The following is a 16739-nucleotide window of genomic DNA, read 5'->3' as shown; positions in this document are numbered from 1 at the left end:
TTTCAGTCAATAAACAATAATCACAATAAATGTTATATCATTGTTTTTTGAAGTTTTAAGACTTATTTTTGCTCCTGAGTGAAGGTTGTGGTTTTAAACTCTTCTACATCAACAGCAAACTTGATAAACAACATATTTTATAAACCTGACCTTCTCACCGTGCTCGTACAAAGCATAAGAAGTATAATGATGTATATTGGACTTTTGTTATATTGCTGTTTGAATGTTTTTTTTTCACCCCTGTCCATTTGTGTGTTTGATAGTTTGCAGGATAGTGCAAAGACAACAGGATGGATGAAGTTTGGTTGAAGGATGAGGTGTGGGTCAGTGAATACCCTAATAAATCTTGGTGCGGATCTGGATAAGGGGTTTGTTCATCTTCAACATTGCGAGATTGTGTGACAAATCCAGATCTAGTGCATTTAAGTTTGGTTTGATAAGGTGTTGGTGTTTTAACCAGAGGATTTATATAGAGCTCAGATAGTATGTAAAACACTGTACAGTCTATTTTAACAGTGAACGTCCAAAACAGGCTCCTTTTCTAAACATGAAAGTATTCAAAGATCAGACAGAGATCGAGGATTAGAAACAATGATCAATTTTAATTAAAAACAGTCTATTTTTAATCAAAATATGTAACTGTGTTTCTGATGTCCACCATTTACCCACATGAAGAAGTGTGGTTGTGTCTTGATCATATATGAACATTCACACACACACACACACACACACACACTCACACACACATGCGCGCACAAACAAACATGGGCTGACTACTTAATGTTTATTACATGATTCCTCTGATTGTACTGTGAAGCAGAGTGAAGCGGCAGCTTGGTAAAACATCCAGTCACAACCTCGGACATATCTGTTTGCTAACTAGATATAACAATAGAATACTTTTCTTTACAGCTGTTAGCATACTCACTTCATCCCCAGGAGATGAAATGTTCTCGATTTGATTCACATATATTTAAGTATTTAATATTTACCTGAATAACTGATTGTTAAAGTATCTTTACTCCTTTCTTTCTGAAGTGAATTTAAATGTCTGTAATGAAGATGTATGTATAAGGTAATGGAGAGTCATAAACAGCTTTGCCAGAGTGCAGAACTTGAATGGAAACCGAAACACAGAAACAATTTGGACATCAGCGTCGCTAAGAAAACACTATAAGGCGCCTGACAAAATGTTCTTTTTTTGTTGTTTGGTTTCCATAGGAACAGTTAAAAAGACTTCAAAAAGGTCAAAATTTCAATGTGTAAAAAACAAAAGAAGAAGAGTCTTTTTCTCAAGTCAAGAGTCCTGTTGCTCCAGCAGACTGCTGACCTCTGCCCAAACACAGCCCACCTCTTCTTAACAGAAGAGAGGAGAAGAGGAAGAAGAGAAGAGGGCAGAAGAGAAGAGTGCAAACCAAAAGAGAAATCAAATTTCTTTCTTTCTTATTTCTCCCTTGTTATCCTCCTTTCTTTATACTGCCAGACAGCTGGTACGCCCCCCCTCTGGGTTGCCAGGTTAGGGGAATCAATTCTCCACCGGCGTGGGCTCTTGAGGCAGTGCGGCCACTCCCACCGACCCAGAGGCCTCTTGTACGTGTCCTGCTGGAGTGACCGGCTCTGGCGGTGGCAGCTGGCTGAGGATGACCTGCACTACGTAGTCCCTGGAGATGTTGAGTTGGTCCAAGCGCAGTCTGTCCGTCAGTGGCCGACCTGAGAAAAACCAACGCTGGGTCGCGGCTGGCACACCCTCTTGGTTCTGCAGACGCCGCTTCATCATGCCCACCGTGTCCGTGGAGCGCACCACCAGCCGGAGGTCGCGACCCGTTGATAGCCGCAGACGAAGCTGGCACTCCCCTCCTGAGCCGGTGTCACCGGTGCTGCCAGTGGACGGGTCTGCAGCCCCAGAGTCTGGATCCGAACCGTCTGGCTCATCAGAGCGCTCCTCAATCATGTTGACGGGGGGAGAGAGGCAGTAGACCGGCAACTGGTATCGATTCCCCAGTTCATCGTAACATTCTGTCAGAGCTCCTGGAAGAAAGGAGGAAAAGTGTCAACCCTGAATTTAAAAGTTAGCTTTCATAAACCTATGATAAAGCTTCAGTGAGACAGGGGTCGGGCACAGAACACTAGCCTCTGACAAAAAAGGCTATTTTAATAGTTTACTAAATTTCACAGTAAAACAAGACAAACATTGACAGCTTGCAGAATCCAATTTGCTGTAATAATCCACTGTAGTTTTATGGATGGCGATCGTTACTATGAATCTTGCTTTAACTGAGCTTAATAACATTTTGCAATAATATTGTTGTATTCAAATAAATGTGATACGTCGCAAATTTAATTATTGTTTTCCTAAACTTAAAGCGAAAAGCTCACTCATTTTTCCGCCGATGAAGGTAAAAAAAACTGTTATAACGGTAATGCCGCTGTAGTGAAATGAAATACAGAAATGAGAGTGGGACCCGAAAGATTATGAAGGAGGATCAGAGAGTGAAAGCAGGAGAGGGGGGAATGTCATGTGTCTGCTGGAGTGTGCTATTAGAAGGCATTGTGTCAGAGTGAAGTGATGAGGTCAAACTATTCCACAAACAGAAACTTAATACTGTGTTATTCGCTGGGGGGAACCCAGGGGTCCTCAAGGGGATTTTCAGACAGGTCCTCTTGCGTGGTAGACTTCTACTTTTTATTGTCAAGTAATTTTATTGAGTTCTCCCTGCCTTTGTTTTTAGAGTAATCCAAAGAAAAGGTTTCTTAAAAGGTCACTGTGCAGCTTATATTGTTTTATGAATAAACTGAAACATTCATTTGACATTGACAGTGACTAATGTTAAACTGAGATGAATGAACAGAGGCCCACATCGTGTTGGCGGCTGCTGTGGTCGAGGTGAGAACGCACGAGAGTGTGCAAGATGGTCAGTTTACAACATGAACAAAGAGAGGTTCGTTTACTTTACGTTTTTAAAACTGTACTGTGTAGTCAGTGTCAGTCACCAACAATTATTTTACGTGAATGGTCGGGGCCGGCTCAGATCTGAGAGCCAATTTCTTATCGTTTCCTTTTGTTAATTTGTCACAATAACATCTGAGGAGAAAAGCACAAACACAAAAGTTAAGGTAAATCTACCAAAAATATCTTTGCCAAAGATAAATAAGATAATAACTGGAATAGTTTGTGTTTTGGACAGTTAATTATCTAATTTAGAATATTCAGAATAAAGTGTTAAATACACATGTGTAATCGTGTTTGATGTTCTACAGTATTTTTATACCAAATATAATGAATAAATAATAATAATAATAATAGTATTCTAGTGTTTATCCTTTATCTGTAGAATGCTAATGGGTTCAATGTGTTACTAATGCTTCTGGTTGTTGGATTTCCTTATAAAACAAGAATTCAGACAAATCAACCTTGCACCAGATTAAATATTATTACTAAAGCAAGAAAACGTTTGTTTATATGAAACATCTTTCTTTGCTACACTGCTGTTTGCACTGCCACTCAAGAGAGGCATGACTACAGACTATTATTATACCAGTGCATACAATGACGTAAATCTGTGAACATGTTTTTCAGTGGGTATGGTAGCCTGCTGACAAATAAATTATTTATATAAGTTATGCCAAACCACAGCCTCACTTTTGACAAATGGAGCAAGTTGAGCAGTATTCTTTCCACAGGTGTTTTCAAACCTAACAGCCCGAACCAAGGTTAAAGTCTTTGTAGCATTGTTTAGATTTGATCTGGTTAGTTTTTAATTTACTTTACAATTTAAAGAGCTCACTAAAGAATGTTATATGACATACGTACCTCTGTTGTCATCACCTACGTGAGCTGCGTCAGAATATCAATAAATTCCACTACATCCCCTCATTGGAGATGTTGAGATTGACAAGAAGGGGAGTCTGGGCTCTTCTATGAATTTTTGGGGCCCTACACAACATGAGTAGTGAACCTGAAGGGCTGTCTGGCTCTTAGTATGTCCAATTACCAGTGCCCCATTGTGCACATAGGTCCTGCTTTTTTTATTTTAAAATGAAAGCCGGTGCTGTGATGCCTTTCCCCCTTCAAAAATACACTTAACTCATACATGGCCTCTCTGGAATACAACTGATGGAAATTCATTGTAGTGACAAAACACTTTAATCCCAGCATCCACTAGATTCCCCGTTTCTTTCGATGTACTATTCAGACATGAAACTTTAAATAAAAGTTTAATTACAGTTATTATTAACCTACAAATTAACATTTAAATAATACTGAAATATTTTAATTATTTTTCATTGGCTAAGGTGGTGGAGCAAGGCCAAGTGTATATCGATAAGGAATAATCTGTCAGAACTGGAATAGTGACAGTAAAAAGGGGGAAATCAGAAAATCAAAAAAAAGATCTGGATTCAACCCGTCCCAGAACTGGTGTTAAATGCAAACAGGGCGAGGAGTGAGGCTGTGAGGGTTGAAAAAGTTCAAGCGATTTGACTGCTGTTTGTACTGGAGTGTCGGGTGAGTGCAGCGGTGACATCAGGTCTGGGGAATCTACAGCTGCAGCCCAGCATGATCTGATCTGACCCGGCCAATCTACAGAGAGGAATGGAGCAAGACGAGACCCAGCCTATGTTTACAGGCACAAAAAACACATTTGCCTGATCAAAAGTCTGATTCAGGTGAAGCTGTTTTGCATCTTTGAGAGCTTTGAGAGCTTTAGATTTAGTGTAACTAGTAACCCACTGACAGAACAACTGTCTGCACACCAGGTCTCTCGCAGGTGGATTTAAAACAAATTAAGAAAAAGTGCAGGTCACCAGCTAGTTCCTCATTTAATTGACTTAAACAATAAATACATTAAAATCCCATAAGGCACTGTTGACCGACGTGATATTTATTGGCTTCAAATAAACTGATCCCATCATGCTCTGCAGAGGATAACAGGTACAACACCCGTAAATGCATATGAACATGTTTTAAATCATGTTTTTTCACCCTAGTTTGTTTGTTTGTTTGTCAGTGGGATTACGCAAAACATGCTGAAACTTGGGGAAAGGATGTGACATGGTCTAAGAAAAAAAACATTCAAGTTTGGCACGAATTCAGACAGAGGGGCGAATCTATGAATTTTATCTCTCTGTTTAATATGTTGACATGTGTTTTTGTTTTAATTAATTGGATCTTAATGAAAAAAAATTAGGCTCATTAAGAAGACTGACATCTATGAGCGTCTGCACTATGGTGCGGCTTGATTGAATGCTATGGGACTGTTGGGTCTTGGTTTCACCCTATTTTTTAAAAAATAAATAAATTGTCATCAATCAGCTTACGTTTAATCTCACAAATACATTAAGAAAACACCGTCTGGAGAGACGAAGGAAACTGAGAATACTCCACAACCCTTGTGATCTCAGCTGAGGTAATATGACCCTGCACTAATGTGAATAAGGAATAACAACGATGATGCACATCCGCAAAAAGAGGACCCGCAGCAGCTTATAATTACTGTGAGTTGTTGGACTTCCTGAACTTAAGCCATGTCACTTTAACTGATTCATTCTATATGAATGCTTGAGTGTTCTTTACTCTACTTTGGTGAGTGATTACTTCATTAAATCCTTCTTTCAAAAGACCAAGGACTCCACGTTTCATTTATTATTTATTGATTCCTTCTCCTGTATATACCTCCTAATGGCAGAAGACTAAACACTAAACTCTGTGGTGACTGAGATACACTTAGAGGTTCTTTGAATCCTTTTAGCTGCAGGCTGAATGCCTGTATAATTCGGTCCATGTTCACTAAAAGATCAATAAATGTACGTGATATAAAATAAGAGAGAACAGAATCTAATGACACAAGCAGAAATGAACAGAAATATGTTAGAAAGTTACCTGTTTATGAAACTAGATACTTGAAACTAAAGAGGTTGTATAAAAGCACTTCCTGGGGAAGCTTGACTAGACGCTTTAGCTTCTCGATTCTCAAAACCTTAAAACTGTAAACCTGGTTTTCAATAACTCACCAACCAGTGGTAACAGCTGCTGTGGTGAAAATGACCTGGCAAGCCACCACAAAATGTTGTTCTCATTGTGGTTTTGTGAGCCCATAGATGTATTAGCTTGATGGATGTTTTTTTAAGTAATCAGTAAAGAAGATAAGTAAATGCTCTCGGCCTAACCCAGACAGTATAAATTCAACCTATACCTGCTTGAACTTGCTGCTTTATCATGGGGTTTGTTAACACTTTTTAAGCTACAGTGACATGGAAGCTTTTCTAAAAAACAGTCTCAGAATGAAACTGAAGCACAAGTGAGGCTGTTTCGATGCAAAACAATTGTCTGTGCACTTGTAGGATCCTGATTCATTTTCTATCTTCAACATCTAGATCCAATTTATGTGAGTATTTACCAGATGAAGTGGCAGCAACTTTGGAATGTCACTGGCAACCAGATCAGCACTCAGAAGAGTATATACCTGCGTCAGGCCTCACAGTCCCCTCGTGATTTTAATTCACTAGATCTAGATTTTTATTTGAATCCACAACAAACTACACAGATAAATATCAGTCTCTTAACCATGTCTGATATTATTCATGAAGATCCATTAATCATTCTCTGAGAACCGAAAGACAATGTAAATAAATGCAGTGGAGGTAATTCAACTTAGAAGTAAAAGTATAAAAAGTATTTATTCCAAGACTTATTTACCAGAGAACAAAAACATTCTCAATAAATTAGCCCAAAAATCAACATCTGCAAGAAATTCTCAAACGCTGAGTTCCTGTGTTTGTCTTGGGAGGAGGGAGTTAGTTCAAATTCTTTTAAGTTTGGTAATCAACTGCAATGTCCGCCCAACTGAAATTTGATGGAGAGTAAAACAATCACTATCTGCTGTGCATCAATTACCACTGTGTAAAATGTGTGTTACCGTGCGGCAGTGTGATGCTGGCCCCGTCGAGGATGGCCTGAGCCAGCAGGTGGTCATTGCTCTCAAAGGCGCTGGCCGCAGCCCGTAGCGCATCCCAGATCTCTTTCCGGCCCTCGAATGCTGGCGCAGTATCCCAGAACTCATCTCTCTTGCTGCGCAGCTGGCCTTCAGTCATCGGGTAGTCACTTTTCCATTTAGGCCGCTCTCTCTTCAGGGGCTGGTTACGCCCTAGAGCCACTGGGAGGGAGGGAAGGAGGGATGGAGAGGAAAGCAAGCAAAGACAAAAGAAGGAGGGCAAGATGGAAAAAGAAACAGAATGAAAGTGAGGGTGGGATGATTAGAGGGAGGTGAAGAAAGAAAAATATGGGAGGGAAGGAAAACCAAGATAAGGAAATAAGAAAAACAGACACAAGGGGAGAAAGTAGACAGACGTGAAATGGAAGATGACAGAAAGAGAAAGGGAATTCAGATGACAAGTAGGGATGGAGGAAAGAGAGAAGATTTTCTTTTTAGGATTTAAGAAGTACATCACTAAAATAAAATGACAGATTAAAACACACCCACACATGTGTTCAGTTACAAAACTCTATATGTTGGAAACATCTGCAGCAGAATGGCTGATGAACAACACCATCTGGATCACCACCAGGGGGACAAGAGGTTCAGGACAGTGTGTCGTGTGTACAGAATGTGTTTGTGTGTGCAACACAAGAGACAGAGGAGAGACGAGGATGATGGATCGAGGTGTTGAGTTACACCTGCTGCTGGTACACATGTACGCTGATGATCACATGGTGTGGTCTGATAACACCAACCTTCAAACGTTTGTTTGTAGTAAATACAACCTCTTACAGTTCACACTCACTTAGACTAAATCCCTATTTTGGCCCTTTTTGTCACCTGAATAGTCTGCAAGAGTTAAACACTGTTTAAGGACAGTGGGTAAATTAAGTCCTTGGTTAACAAAGAAGAATTAGGATAAGACTTGAATAGCACCTGAGGGGAGACACAGGTGTTGCAGCAGTAAACTCTGATATCAGAAAACATGAGTCCTCTTACTGGTTCAAATGAAAACAGATTACGAGTATTGAAGTATTCTGAAGCCGCATACTCTTAAGTCACAGTGATCACACAGCAATCCCTGCCTGTATCTGAAGAAGATATATCTGGGCTCCTTTGTGTAGTGATGTAAACAACATATACTTGAACTGTGTAAACCTAGTTATGACACCTGCTTTGCGGAGAGCAGAATGTGTTTAGGTCTAATTGCCTTGTCTCTGTCAGCATAAAGCCAGGTGTCAAGTACCAGCTGTTTGGTTGCATCTGTTTATAACACAGCATGACCTCTTGTTGAGACACACTTCACAGGGATGGCTGAAACCTGTGAAGTTTGACATCTAGACAAGCAGGAAGTCTGGGAAATGTTAAAATGACAGCACTAAGGAAAACAGACCTTTGTGTGTGATCAGTCCTAAGCCCCCCGACCCTAATCTTTACAAAACGGGCCTTGCTGTTATGGTGCACATTATCAAAACATAATCTCCGGTTTAATTCTATCCAGCTTCCTTTATGCATGAATCTCTCCAACATTGTCGCATGAAGGCAGAACTGGACCAGCCCTCAAACAAGAGACCTAATGTAATGCTTCATGATGGTTTTAAACACAGAATGTAAAGCTGGACGTCTCCACTTCCTGCCACTATCCAGAAAGGAAGCTATAATTTCCCAGATACGAACCCATACCATCTTGAGCATTTGGAGCCAAAGTCGGTATTGAGGTCATGTTTCACACCAGTTTTATAGCATCAAATAAGTAATTGAATCCAAACTAACCTGAAAATTAGAACTTGAACGTAGTGTAATAAGAAAGATCTTGAAATGACAGAAACTTTTTTTCAAACATGTTTTTGACGAATACTTTGACTTTTTAGTTTGACCCATATCCCACCCATTAAAGGGAGGGAGTGAGATGTTTCAGAGTGTAGCCTGCTCTTGCTTTTCACCAAAAAATGAAAATACATTAATTATCTACTCGACACTATCCAGATGGAAAGGTAGGTGGAGTGTTTGAGTCCACAAAACACTTGGAGTTTCAGGGGTAAAAAATCAGCGAAGTCGTAACATGCCCCTTGGGCAAGAGCATAGAGGGTGGGGCTTGTGCAGTGTGCGTGCGAACATGAACACTCAAGGGGGAGAAGGATGGAAGAAGAACAGCAGACATTTAGGCTAAAAACATGGTGCAAATGATACCATGTCAAACTGAATTTGAATGTCAGGGCTTACAGAATCTTGGATGACACACCAGGAGCAGTATGGAGGCATTATAGTTTTTTTTTAGTGTTCGAGAATCGATCCCCAGTAACTTCAAATGTATTGGATTTGTCTGCAATGCTGTTTACCCCTGAGACTCCAAAAGTATTTTGTGGACTCAGACACCTCACCCACCCCTCCTTCAGCATAGTGGTGAGTAGATAACGAGTGAATTTTCATTTTGGGGAAAACCAGCCCTTTAATATGTAGGAGGTGGCCTTTATGACCTTTTACTGCAGCCAGCCACCAGGTGGCGATCCAGATGCTTCAGCTTCACCTTCGGGAGCTGCAGGTCACCCATCTTTAAATAGTCTGTGGTGTTAAACACTAAACCAACTCATCATGTCACCAGGAAAATTATTTTAATCCACTGTAGGAGTCTCTGCTTGAGTTATTATTCCCCACAGCGTCTGTCCTTCCGTGCAGCGCTGCTCAGTGAAACCACTGAACTTTATGTCTCATGCAGCCTGGAGCCCACTGCTCTCAGGCCTTGTCCACACATCATAACCAGGGTTTCAACATCACTCCCCCACATCAAGCTGCAGCAGCCTGCAACTTTCAACACTTCAGTAAAACTAATCCAGCATCTCCCCCATACCGATCAGTCAACACAAGCCAAACATCAGCCTCAGCACTCAGGAGCAGACGCGGGGTCAAGAGCCGCTTCAGATCAGACTGCCCCTCTCCCTGCCTGCGTGTCTGTGCCGTCTGTGACCCATATTTGTTATGCAGAGGAGCTAGCAGGCTAACCAGGCTAGGTTTTAGCCGGGGCTAGCTCGGTACAACAGCAAAAAGAACAAAGGGAGGCAGCGTCGCAGAGTAAACACCCCCCCCCCCCCCCCCTCGGTTTGTCAGGCAGACGACAGGCGTCGCTCCGGGGCCTGCGGCGTGCGGAGGGGACGGTGCCCGGGGATGGCTGCGGGCTCTGCAGGCTCTGTCTCCGGCTCTGTCTGGCTCGCACAGAGGGGAAGGGAAGAGCAACCCCCACCTCCTCCACCACCACCACCACAGCAGCAGCAGTAGTCAGGCAGGACAACATGCAGACAAGCCTAGAGGAAGCAAACCCTCCACTCCCCTCACCCACCCACCCCAAAAAGACACCGATAAGCCCCGTAAGTTACCTCCGGTGCCGTCCGAGTTCTCGTTCAAGCTGCCCGAGGAGTCGTGGTGGCTCCCGACACAGCCACCCATGGATGTTTCGGCGGAGCAGCCCGGGCTAGGTAGCTCACCCCCCGGCCCACAGCTAGAGCTACATCCAGCGAGCCCCCCTCCTCCCTCTCTCTCTCTCTCTCTCTCTTTCCTTTTCCCCCTCTCTTCCCTCCCTCTTCCCTTCCCTCCCTTTTCCTTTCTCCTCGTTCCCTCCCCTCGCTTCCTTCCTCCCTACCCTCTTCCTCCTCTCCTTCGGGTTGCAGCGGGCATCATCTTCTTCATCTGTGGGGAAGGCGGGGAGAGAGAGAGAGACAGACAGACAGACAGAGAGCAAGAGAGAGAGAGAGAGAGAGGGGGGGGCAAGGTGACCGAGGGAGGAATGAGGGAGACAAAAAGAGATAAGAGAGACAGAACAATGGAGAAGTGCACAGTTTAGGAAAGAAGGATGCATCTTCTGTGGGGCTGCACGTGTTGACTTTGCTCTGATGATGTTTGTGACTCATGGTTTGTGTTTGTCTGACGGGGACACATCCAATGAACCTGGTGCTCCTCAATGTGCAGGACGATTGTCCACTTCTAGAATTCTGTCTTCACATGCACAGTTTCAGGGGTTAGACCAGCTGAAGTTAGTTTTCTATGTTTTAACGCAGCCTACAAAGATAGAACACGTGGAATAATATAAGAAGCATATTCTAGAGACTGTTCAATGTTCTACTGTTTAGGTTTGTTAAAGATAACAAGTCCATTGTACAGCACAGAATTTGCATTCGTTATGTTTTTATTCTATTGTCTTATAAGGTTTCAGCGATTAAATAGTTTTGTTTGCAAACAAAAAGCTATTTAAGTTTATTAAAGGTAAGTATTTATTACAGCATAGAGGGAAGTGTACTCCTGTTGTATTTTATTCTATTGCCTCTTTTATATACATAATAATTAGCTTTTTATACATTTTACTATGTTTTTTTAGCTTTAACAACAAACTGTAATAATGTCATTGTTCTATGTTCTTCTTTTTACTTCCAGTCTTCTCAATAGTTGATCATTTTGTTGTTAACTTCTCTTCTCTTCTCTTCTCTTCTGTCTCTTTATCTCTGCTGTGCGAATGCTGCAATGTTACACCAGATGAGCCCACTCCTGCCTGGTCACTATCTTTAGGACTGTCCTGAAGAGACTTGAGTGTAATTTGACCCACTAGCAAACACACACACACACACACACACACACACACACACACACACACACACACACACACACACACACACAGAGTCACTCACATGTATCTGTGCACACACACACAATAGCAACAGGATCGCAAGGGTACATTTACAACTAAGCTGTCTGGAATTACAATTATTCCCCATTGCTGGAAACGGAAAGACGACATTCTTATGCAGGAGAGAGATTTACTTGGAAACTATTTTCCTGATTTTTTGCATATGATGTCACAAATGACTTGAGATGTTGCTACATACTCTGTGATCAAGGTCACAGCTGAAAATCCAGTGGAATCTTCTGTACTGTTTTACATTTGAAAAATAATATTCAGGAGTCAAAGAATAGTCCCAGTTCAGAATGATATGAACAGGAGCTCCCACTGTGTATGGTTTGAGTCAGAAATGTTGGGACCAAGGATTGAGTTTATTTGGAATTTAATGAGGTTTTCACACTCTACAGATTCTCAAACCTACATTGTTAAGGTATTAAAAGGAAACGCCACAGTTATACTTATAGAATTAATCTGTTCTCTGTACCATTGTTAGAAGCAACAGTAAGCAGTCACATATTACTACTTAAGATTGCTCAAGGCAAGAATAGGCTGTTAGGTGTGTGACAAGTTCCTTTGTGAGAGCTATAGTGACCTCTAGTGACTTCATATTAGAGGCATCACACATTTTCTGTACCCATAAACCAGGAAACTAATAAAGTTTGGTGGCTGTTTCAGTAAAAAGCTCTCTAAATGAAATTAATGAAACTGTACTGAAGACCCTGTATGTACTACACCTATTACTTTTAAAGTTTTGAAATATATGTGACAGAAGTAGGTTGTAACAATAAACTGATTGGAAATAAACATGTATATGTGCATGTCTCCATTGTCTTAGCAGACATAACAAGTGTACACCTTTGGATTGCACTGACACGTTAAGTGTTAAGTGTCCAGATAGTATTTCATTTCCAACAATAAATAAAAAGTGTCTTAGCAGGAGGCACCTTTAATCAAGCTCAGTCCGTCATGTGACTGATATTCACAGTTATACAAAATAACAAATGTACTGTCTCCTGCTTGGATTGTTCCAGTAGATGGTGCTGGAGAGTTTGAATTGCAGAATGAGGTATGTGTGTGAGTATGTGTACTTGTAGCTTGAGTGTAGATATTTTGCCCGGTCCTCACTTTCTCAAAAGGATGTTTAAAGGTTAAGGCTTGGATTTAGTGTTGGGGTTAGAATTAGGTTTAGAATGAGGGAACCTATCCCATTAGGGATACGGGAGGTGCACTGTCCTTCCCTCCATAAACTCTCTCCCTCTAGTCCCAGGCCCACTGACTGGTATGACCACATCTCCATCCAAAGCCTGAGCCCATTGGGGTTGGGCAATCAGCTGATATGGTTAGACATAGGGTGAAGGGCTATGGGATGCATTATAACAGTGTCCACACTAAAGCCCTATTTTTAGTGGAACTTTTAGTATGAGATTCAAATCATGCTGGAAAAATAGACAAGCACTATTAACAATGCATAATCAAACTTGCAATGACCGACTTACAGTAAAGAAACACTTGATCGATCCACTGAGACAAAACACTAGTACTCGACCAATTAGGCATCTTCAATGCTGCAAACCCCACCCCAGAGGAGTGTGGTGGGGTTTTTCAGGGGGTAAAACGATTTCCCTGGAGCTTAATTTAGACCCGGATGGAAACGGATAAAGTTTCGGATAAATATTTCCAGTTCCTATGATGGAAATGCAGTGGAAGATAGACGAACTGTAAATTTAACAAAACATTAACATAAAAACCCTGTGTGGTTTTTTAACTGAAGCTCTGCCACTTTTTGAAATTAATTTCCGCATGTGTTGAAAATGAATAAAATATATTGACCTGCTCTACAACTTAATTGTAGTTACATTAATGCCTATGGTCATTTCAGCACACGTCCGTTGAACATATAAGGTTAGGATCAGGGGTGTCAAGTATCCAATGACCCCACTATGCCCTTAAATAATAAAAAACATGGTTATATCCATAATAGAAGCTGGGACAGACGTGAGAGACGCTGTCTAAGACAGCAGAACATTGAAAATAGCCACACTAATGTTAACTTTGGCAATAATCGCTCAGCTTTCTGTTTCCTCTGCAGGCAAACAACCAGACATGACACATCATATTCATGTTGGCAAAAAATTCAATAAACAAAAGTAGTAGACCTTTCCAGACATTGACCAGCAGTGTTTTCTTTTCACAGCCCTTTCAAGTCGACTGTTCTTTATCCGACATTTCTTTCTAATCTCAGCCTGTGCTGCTTCTTTCACTACCCCCACCCTTTCTTCTCCCATTCATCTTGCCTTTCGGTGTCTTCTATTTCTTCTTTCTCTTTCATCAAGGCAACAGTATAGTGGACATTGAGGTAAACAGGCTTGTCATTGATTTACTCTTAACTGCTCGTTTCTATCATTGACCCAAACTCTGCAGCACATCTGCCCTATTATCTCTGATGCTGCATTTCACATTATCCGTCCTTTTGAAGATGTTCAACTGCCCCATCTGTGTTGAAGATGGGGCTGCCAGTGGGTCCATTGATTTACTGTTATCTGTCAAGTGCCACCCCCAACCCCAAATCCAGACCAGTGTAACCATAGAATGTGTTTCATGAAAGACCGGAGAGATTAGGCTGCTCTGTGCTTTAAATGCATTCACATCCAGCTGTCTGTGAAGGAGGCTGTCAGACAGCACACAGTTGATTGTCCTTTCATTGATTTACTATGACCTCCTTCTACAGTGCCGCCTGAAACCCTCTCTGATTCTTCATGGTGTCACAGTTCCCTGATAAAGGAAAGAGATGGAGACAGGGGACGGGATGGAGGCAGAGTGTGGAATTAGGTCAAGTTGACCCGGAGGATGTAAACGTTATTCAACCTAAGATATGAAGCCTGGCCACTTTGTTTTGCCATTCCCCAAATATGTTCCTTTTTTAAAATTTGACACAAGATACTATCTGTCATCCCTGTGCAACCCACTAAACAAAGGAAGTGCCCTTGATTGTTTCTGTATAGGTGCTTTAATGTCACGTCACGGATGCTTTATTAGACTTTTAGTGTGTTACCATAAAGACAGTAGTCCTGAGTCATGAGACCATAACAGATGTCCAGTTTAGAGAAGCTCAGTGCTAATACATCAACGCAACCATAATTAAACCTGACTTAAACTACCATAGTGAGTGAGTTCAAAGCATTGTTTTGACTATGAGAGCGAGAGAGTGATGGGAAATTTTCGCACTCGAGCTGACCTCCTCTTACTAATTTTGGGCATTAGTGCTACAGTACTGGTGGCTTATATGTCTTATCATTCCACAGTCTGTCTTGCTCTCGCTTATTGTCTGTGTGTGTGTGTGTGTGTGTATGCATATTTGTACCCTCTTTGGGACCTTTTCTGGTATAAATACTTTTTAAATACATTGTATATAAAGACATTGTGGGGATCAGTAATCCTCATGGGGTCCACATGCCCCAATAAATGAGGCAAACATTGGTTATTGTTATCCCTCTGGAGTCCACAATCACGCTGATGTGTTTAAAGAATGTCCAGGTAGGTCCAAATGAAGTGAAGCAAAAGTTCAGTCATGAAGACTCTAGTCTCCGAAGCCACATGCACACTTCATCTTGGGGCTCCACCAGCTCATTCTCTCTTTTCATCCAGCCAAAGCCAGACATGCTGGCCTTGAGCCAATCACTTTTAAGCTGTCAAAGTTTAAAATGTTCTTTCTTCCTACTCTCCTCCAGCTGTCTGTTCTGCACCACGATCAATGAGTGACCCAATTTCACCCACGCACCACTTCAACTCTGCATACCAGGTAATCTCCCTTCAACCGTCCAATCATAAGCCCTTCATCAGACGTCCCAACCTCATGCTCCAGTCTCCTCTACAGGGTGTGTATGTGTCCTCATTGGGTCACACCCATGGCTTGATTGTAAAGTCCAGCGGTTTAACAATAACCAATGTCTATTCCATTGGACTGCTTCAATGATGCTCTACTTCCTCTGTTCGCAATAAATTCAATTGACTTCAAATTGACTAATTCTCATTCGTGACTCTTCACAATAAGTGGAAGTCAATGCAGGGTCTTCACAAGGGTAGCTGTGCAATTAATACATATGTGAGTGTGAGTGTGTGAAGTCGGAGCCCACACACAGACCTGACTTGTTATGGTAAACCTCAGTGATGGAGATTTGTGTGTTGGCTTAATGTCTCTTCAGATTCTCACACTACCTAAAGTATATGCTCCAAGTGCTCAATAAAGACAACAACTATAATCTCTGTTCATGTAAACCTCTCAGTACATCACACTTCTGTGCATGTACTTCCAAGTGTCACCGACGTCCAAGACCAACCTGCTAACATAACTTCACTGCTAGCTTCTGCTTTGGGACAGTTGGGTTTTTTGAGGCATGAAATCAACAGAGGCATGAAATTACTTACTTAAAAACTTTGTATGACTGATCTCCCCCCCCCCCATGTTTGTGACTAAAAGGGACGTAAACATCTGAGACCGGATCTGTTTTTCATTAAAAAGCCCCATAAAAAAGTGTTCCAACAGCAGCATTATTTTCATTCCAATTTAGTTACTATAAATATATTTTTTATATATTTATTTTCCACAAATACATTGTTTTTAGACAAAAACATGTGCCTCCATGGTTCCCAGACAACAAATTATACTAATTCTGACTCTGAATCTTTTGAAACTTCTTGAGGAAGTAGAGCATAGTATCAGTCTAAGAAAATGTCATTGATCTTTTATTTATTCAATTACAATTATGATCATGACCATCTGAAGGACTGTGAATATTTGTTTGTGCTTGAGGTTGCTGGCGTTCTTTTAGTTTGTCAAATACAATGTTAAAAAGAGAATGAAATGATGCATCCATGTTAGAGAGATAAATATGGTATGGAGATTACGAATATAATCGTAGTTTAGCGACTCACAGTCATAAATAGACATTCACTTTATTTTTACTGCAGTTATCCTCATGATCAGCAGAGCAACAGGCGAAGCCATCGAGAAGACAAAGAGAGAGGTTGTTCATTACGTCGCATTTAACGGCATATTTAACTTCACACACTCCATACATTTTGTTCTGCAATATTGTGGT

The 16739-nt window shown here is 41.3% G+C and overlaps 1 protein-coding gene across 1 annotated transcript; it reads right to left on the bottom strand.

Annotated features, from left to right (window-relative positions):
- Positions 1–582: 582 nt before the first annotated feature.
- ubtd2 (ubiquitin domain containing 2) lies at positions 583–10666 on the bottom strand. The gene is made up of 3 exons (XM_020097413.2): positions 10346–10666; positions 6915–7151; positions 583–2028 (listed from the first exon to the last, which is right to left on the bottom strand). The coding sequence occupies exons 1-3, from the start codon at positions 10413–10415 to the stop codon at positions 1526–1528; spliced, it is 810 nt and encodes a 269-aa protein (XP_019952972.1). The 5' UTR covers positions 10416–10666; the 3' UTR covers positions 583–1525.
- Positions 10667–16739: the final 6073 nt, after the last annotated feature.

Source organism: Paralichthys olivaceus, chromosome 15, assembly GCF_024713975.1.
Source record: "Paralichthys olivaceus isolate ysfri-2021 chromosome 15, ASM2471397v2, whole genome shotgun sequence".
Taxonomy (NCBI): Eukaryota; Metazoa; Chordata; class Actinopteri; order Pleuronectiformes; family Paralichthyidae; genus Paralichthys; species Paralichthys olivaceus.
Note: the sequence above shows the minus strand (reverse complement) of the source record. Positions and strands in the feature narration are given on the sequence as shown.

Bases quoted from the DNA above. Each gene is read 5' to 3' on its own strand.
- ubtd2 (XM_020097413.2), bottom strand. From the start codon at position 10,415: ATGGGTGGCTGTGTCGGGAGCCACCACGACTCCTCGGGCAGCTTGAAC. The intron at 7,152-10,345 runs GTAACTTACGGG...CCTCCCTCCCAG, and splicing joins GAACTCGGACGGCACCGGAG to TGGCTCTAGGGCGTAACCAG. The intron at 2,029-6,914 runs GTAACACACATT...CCTTTCTTCCAG, and splicing joins CAGCATCACACTGCCGCACG to GAGCTCTGACAGAATGTTAC.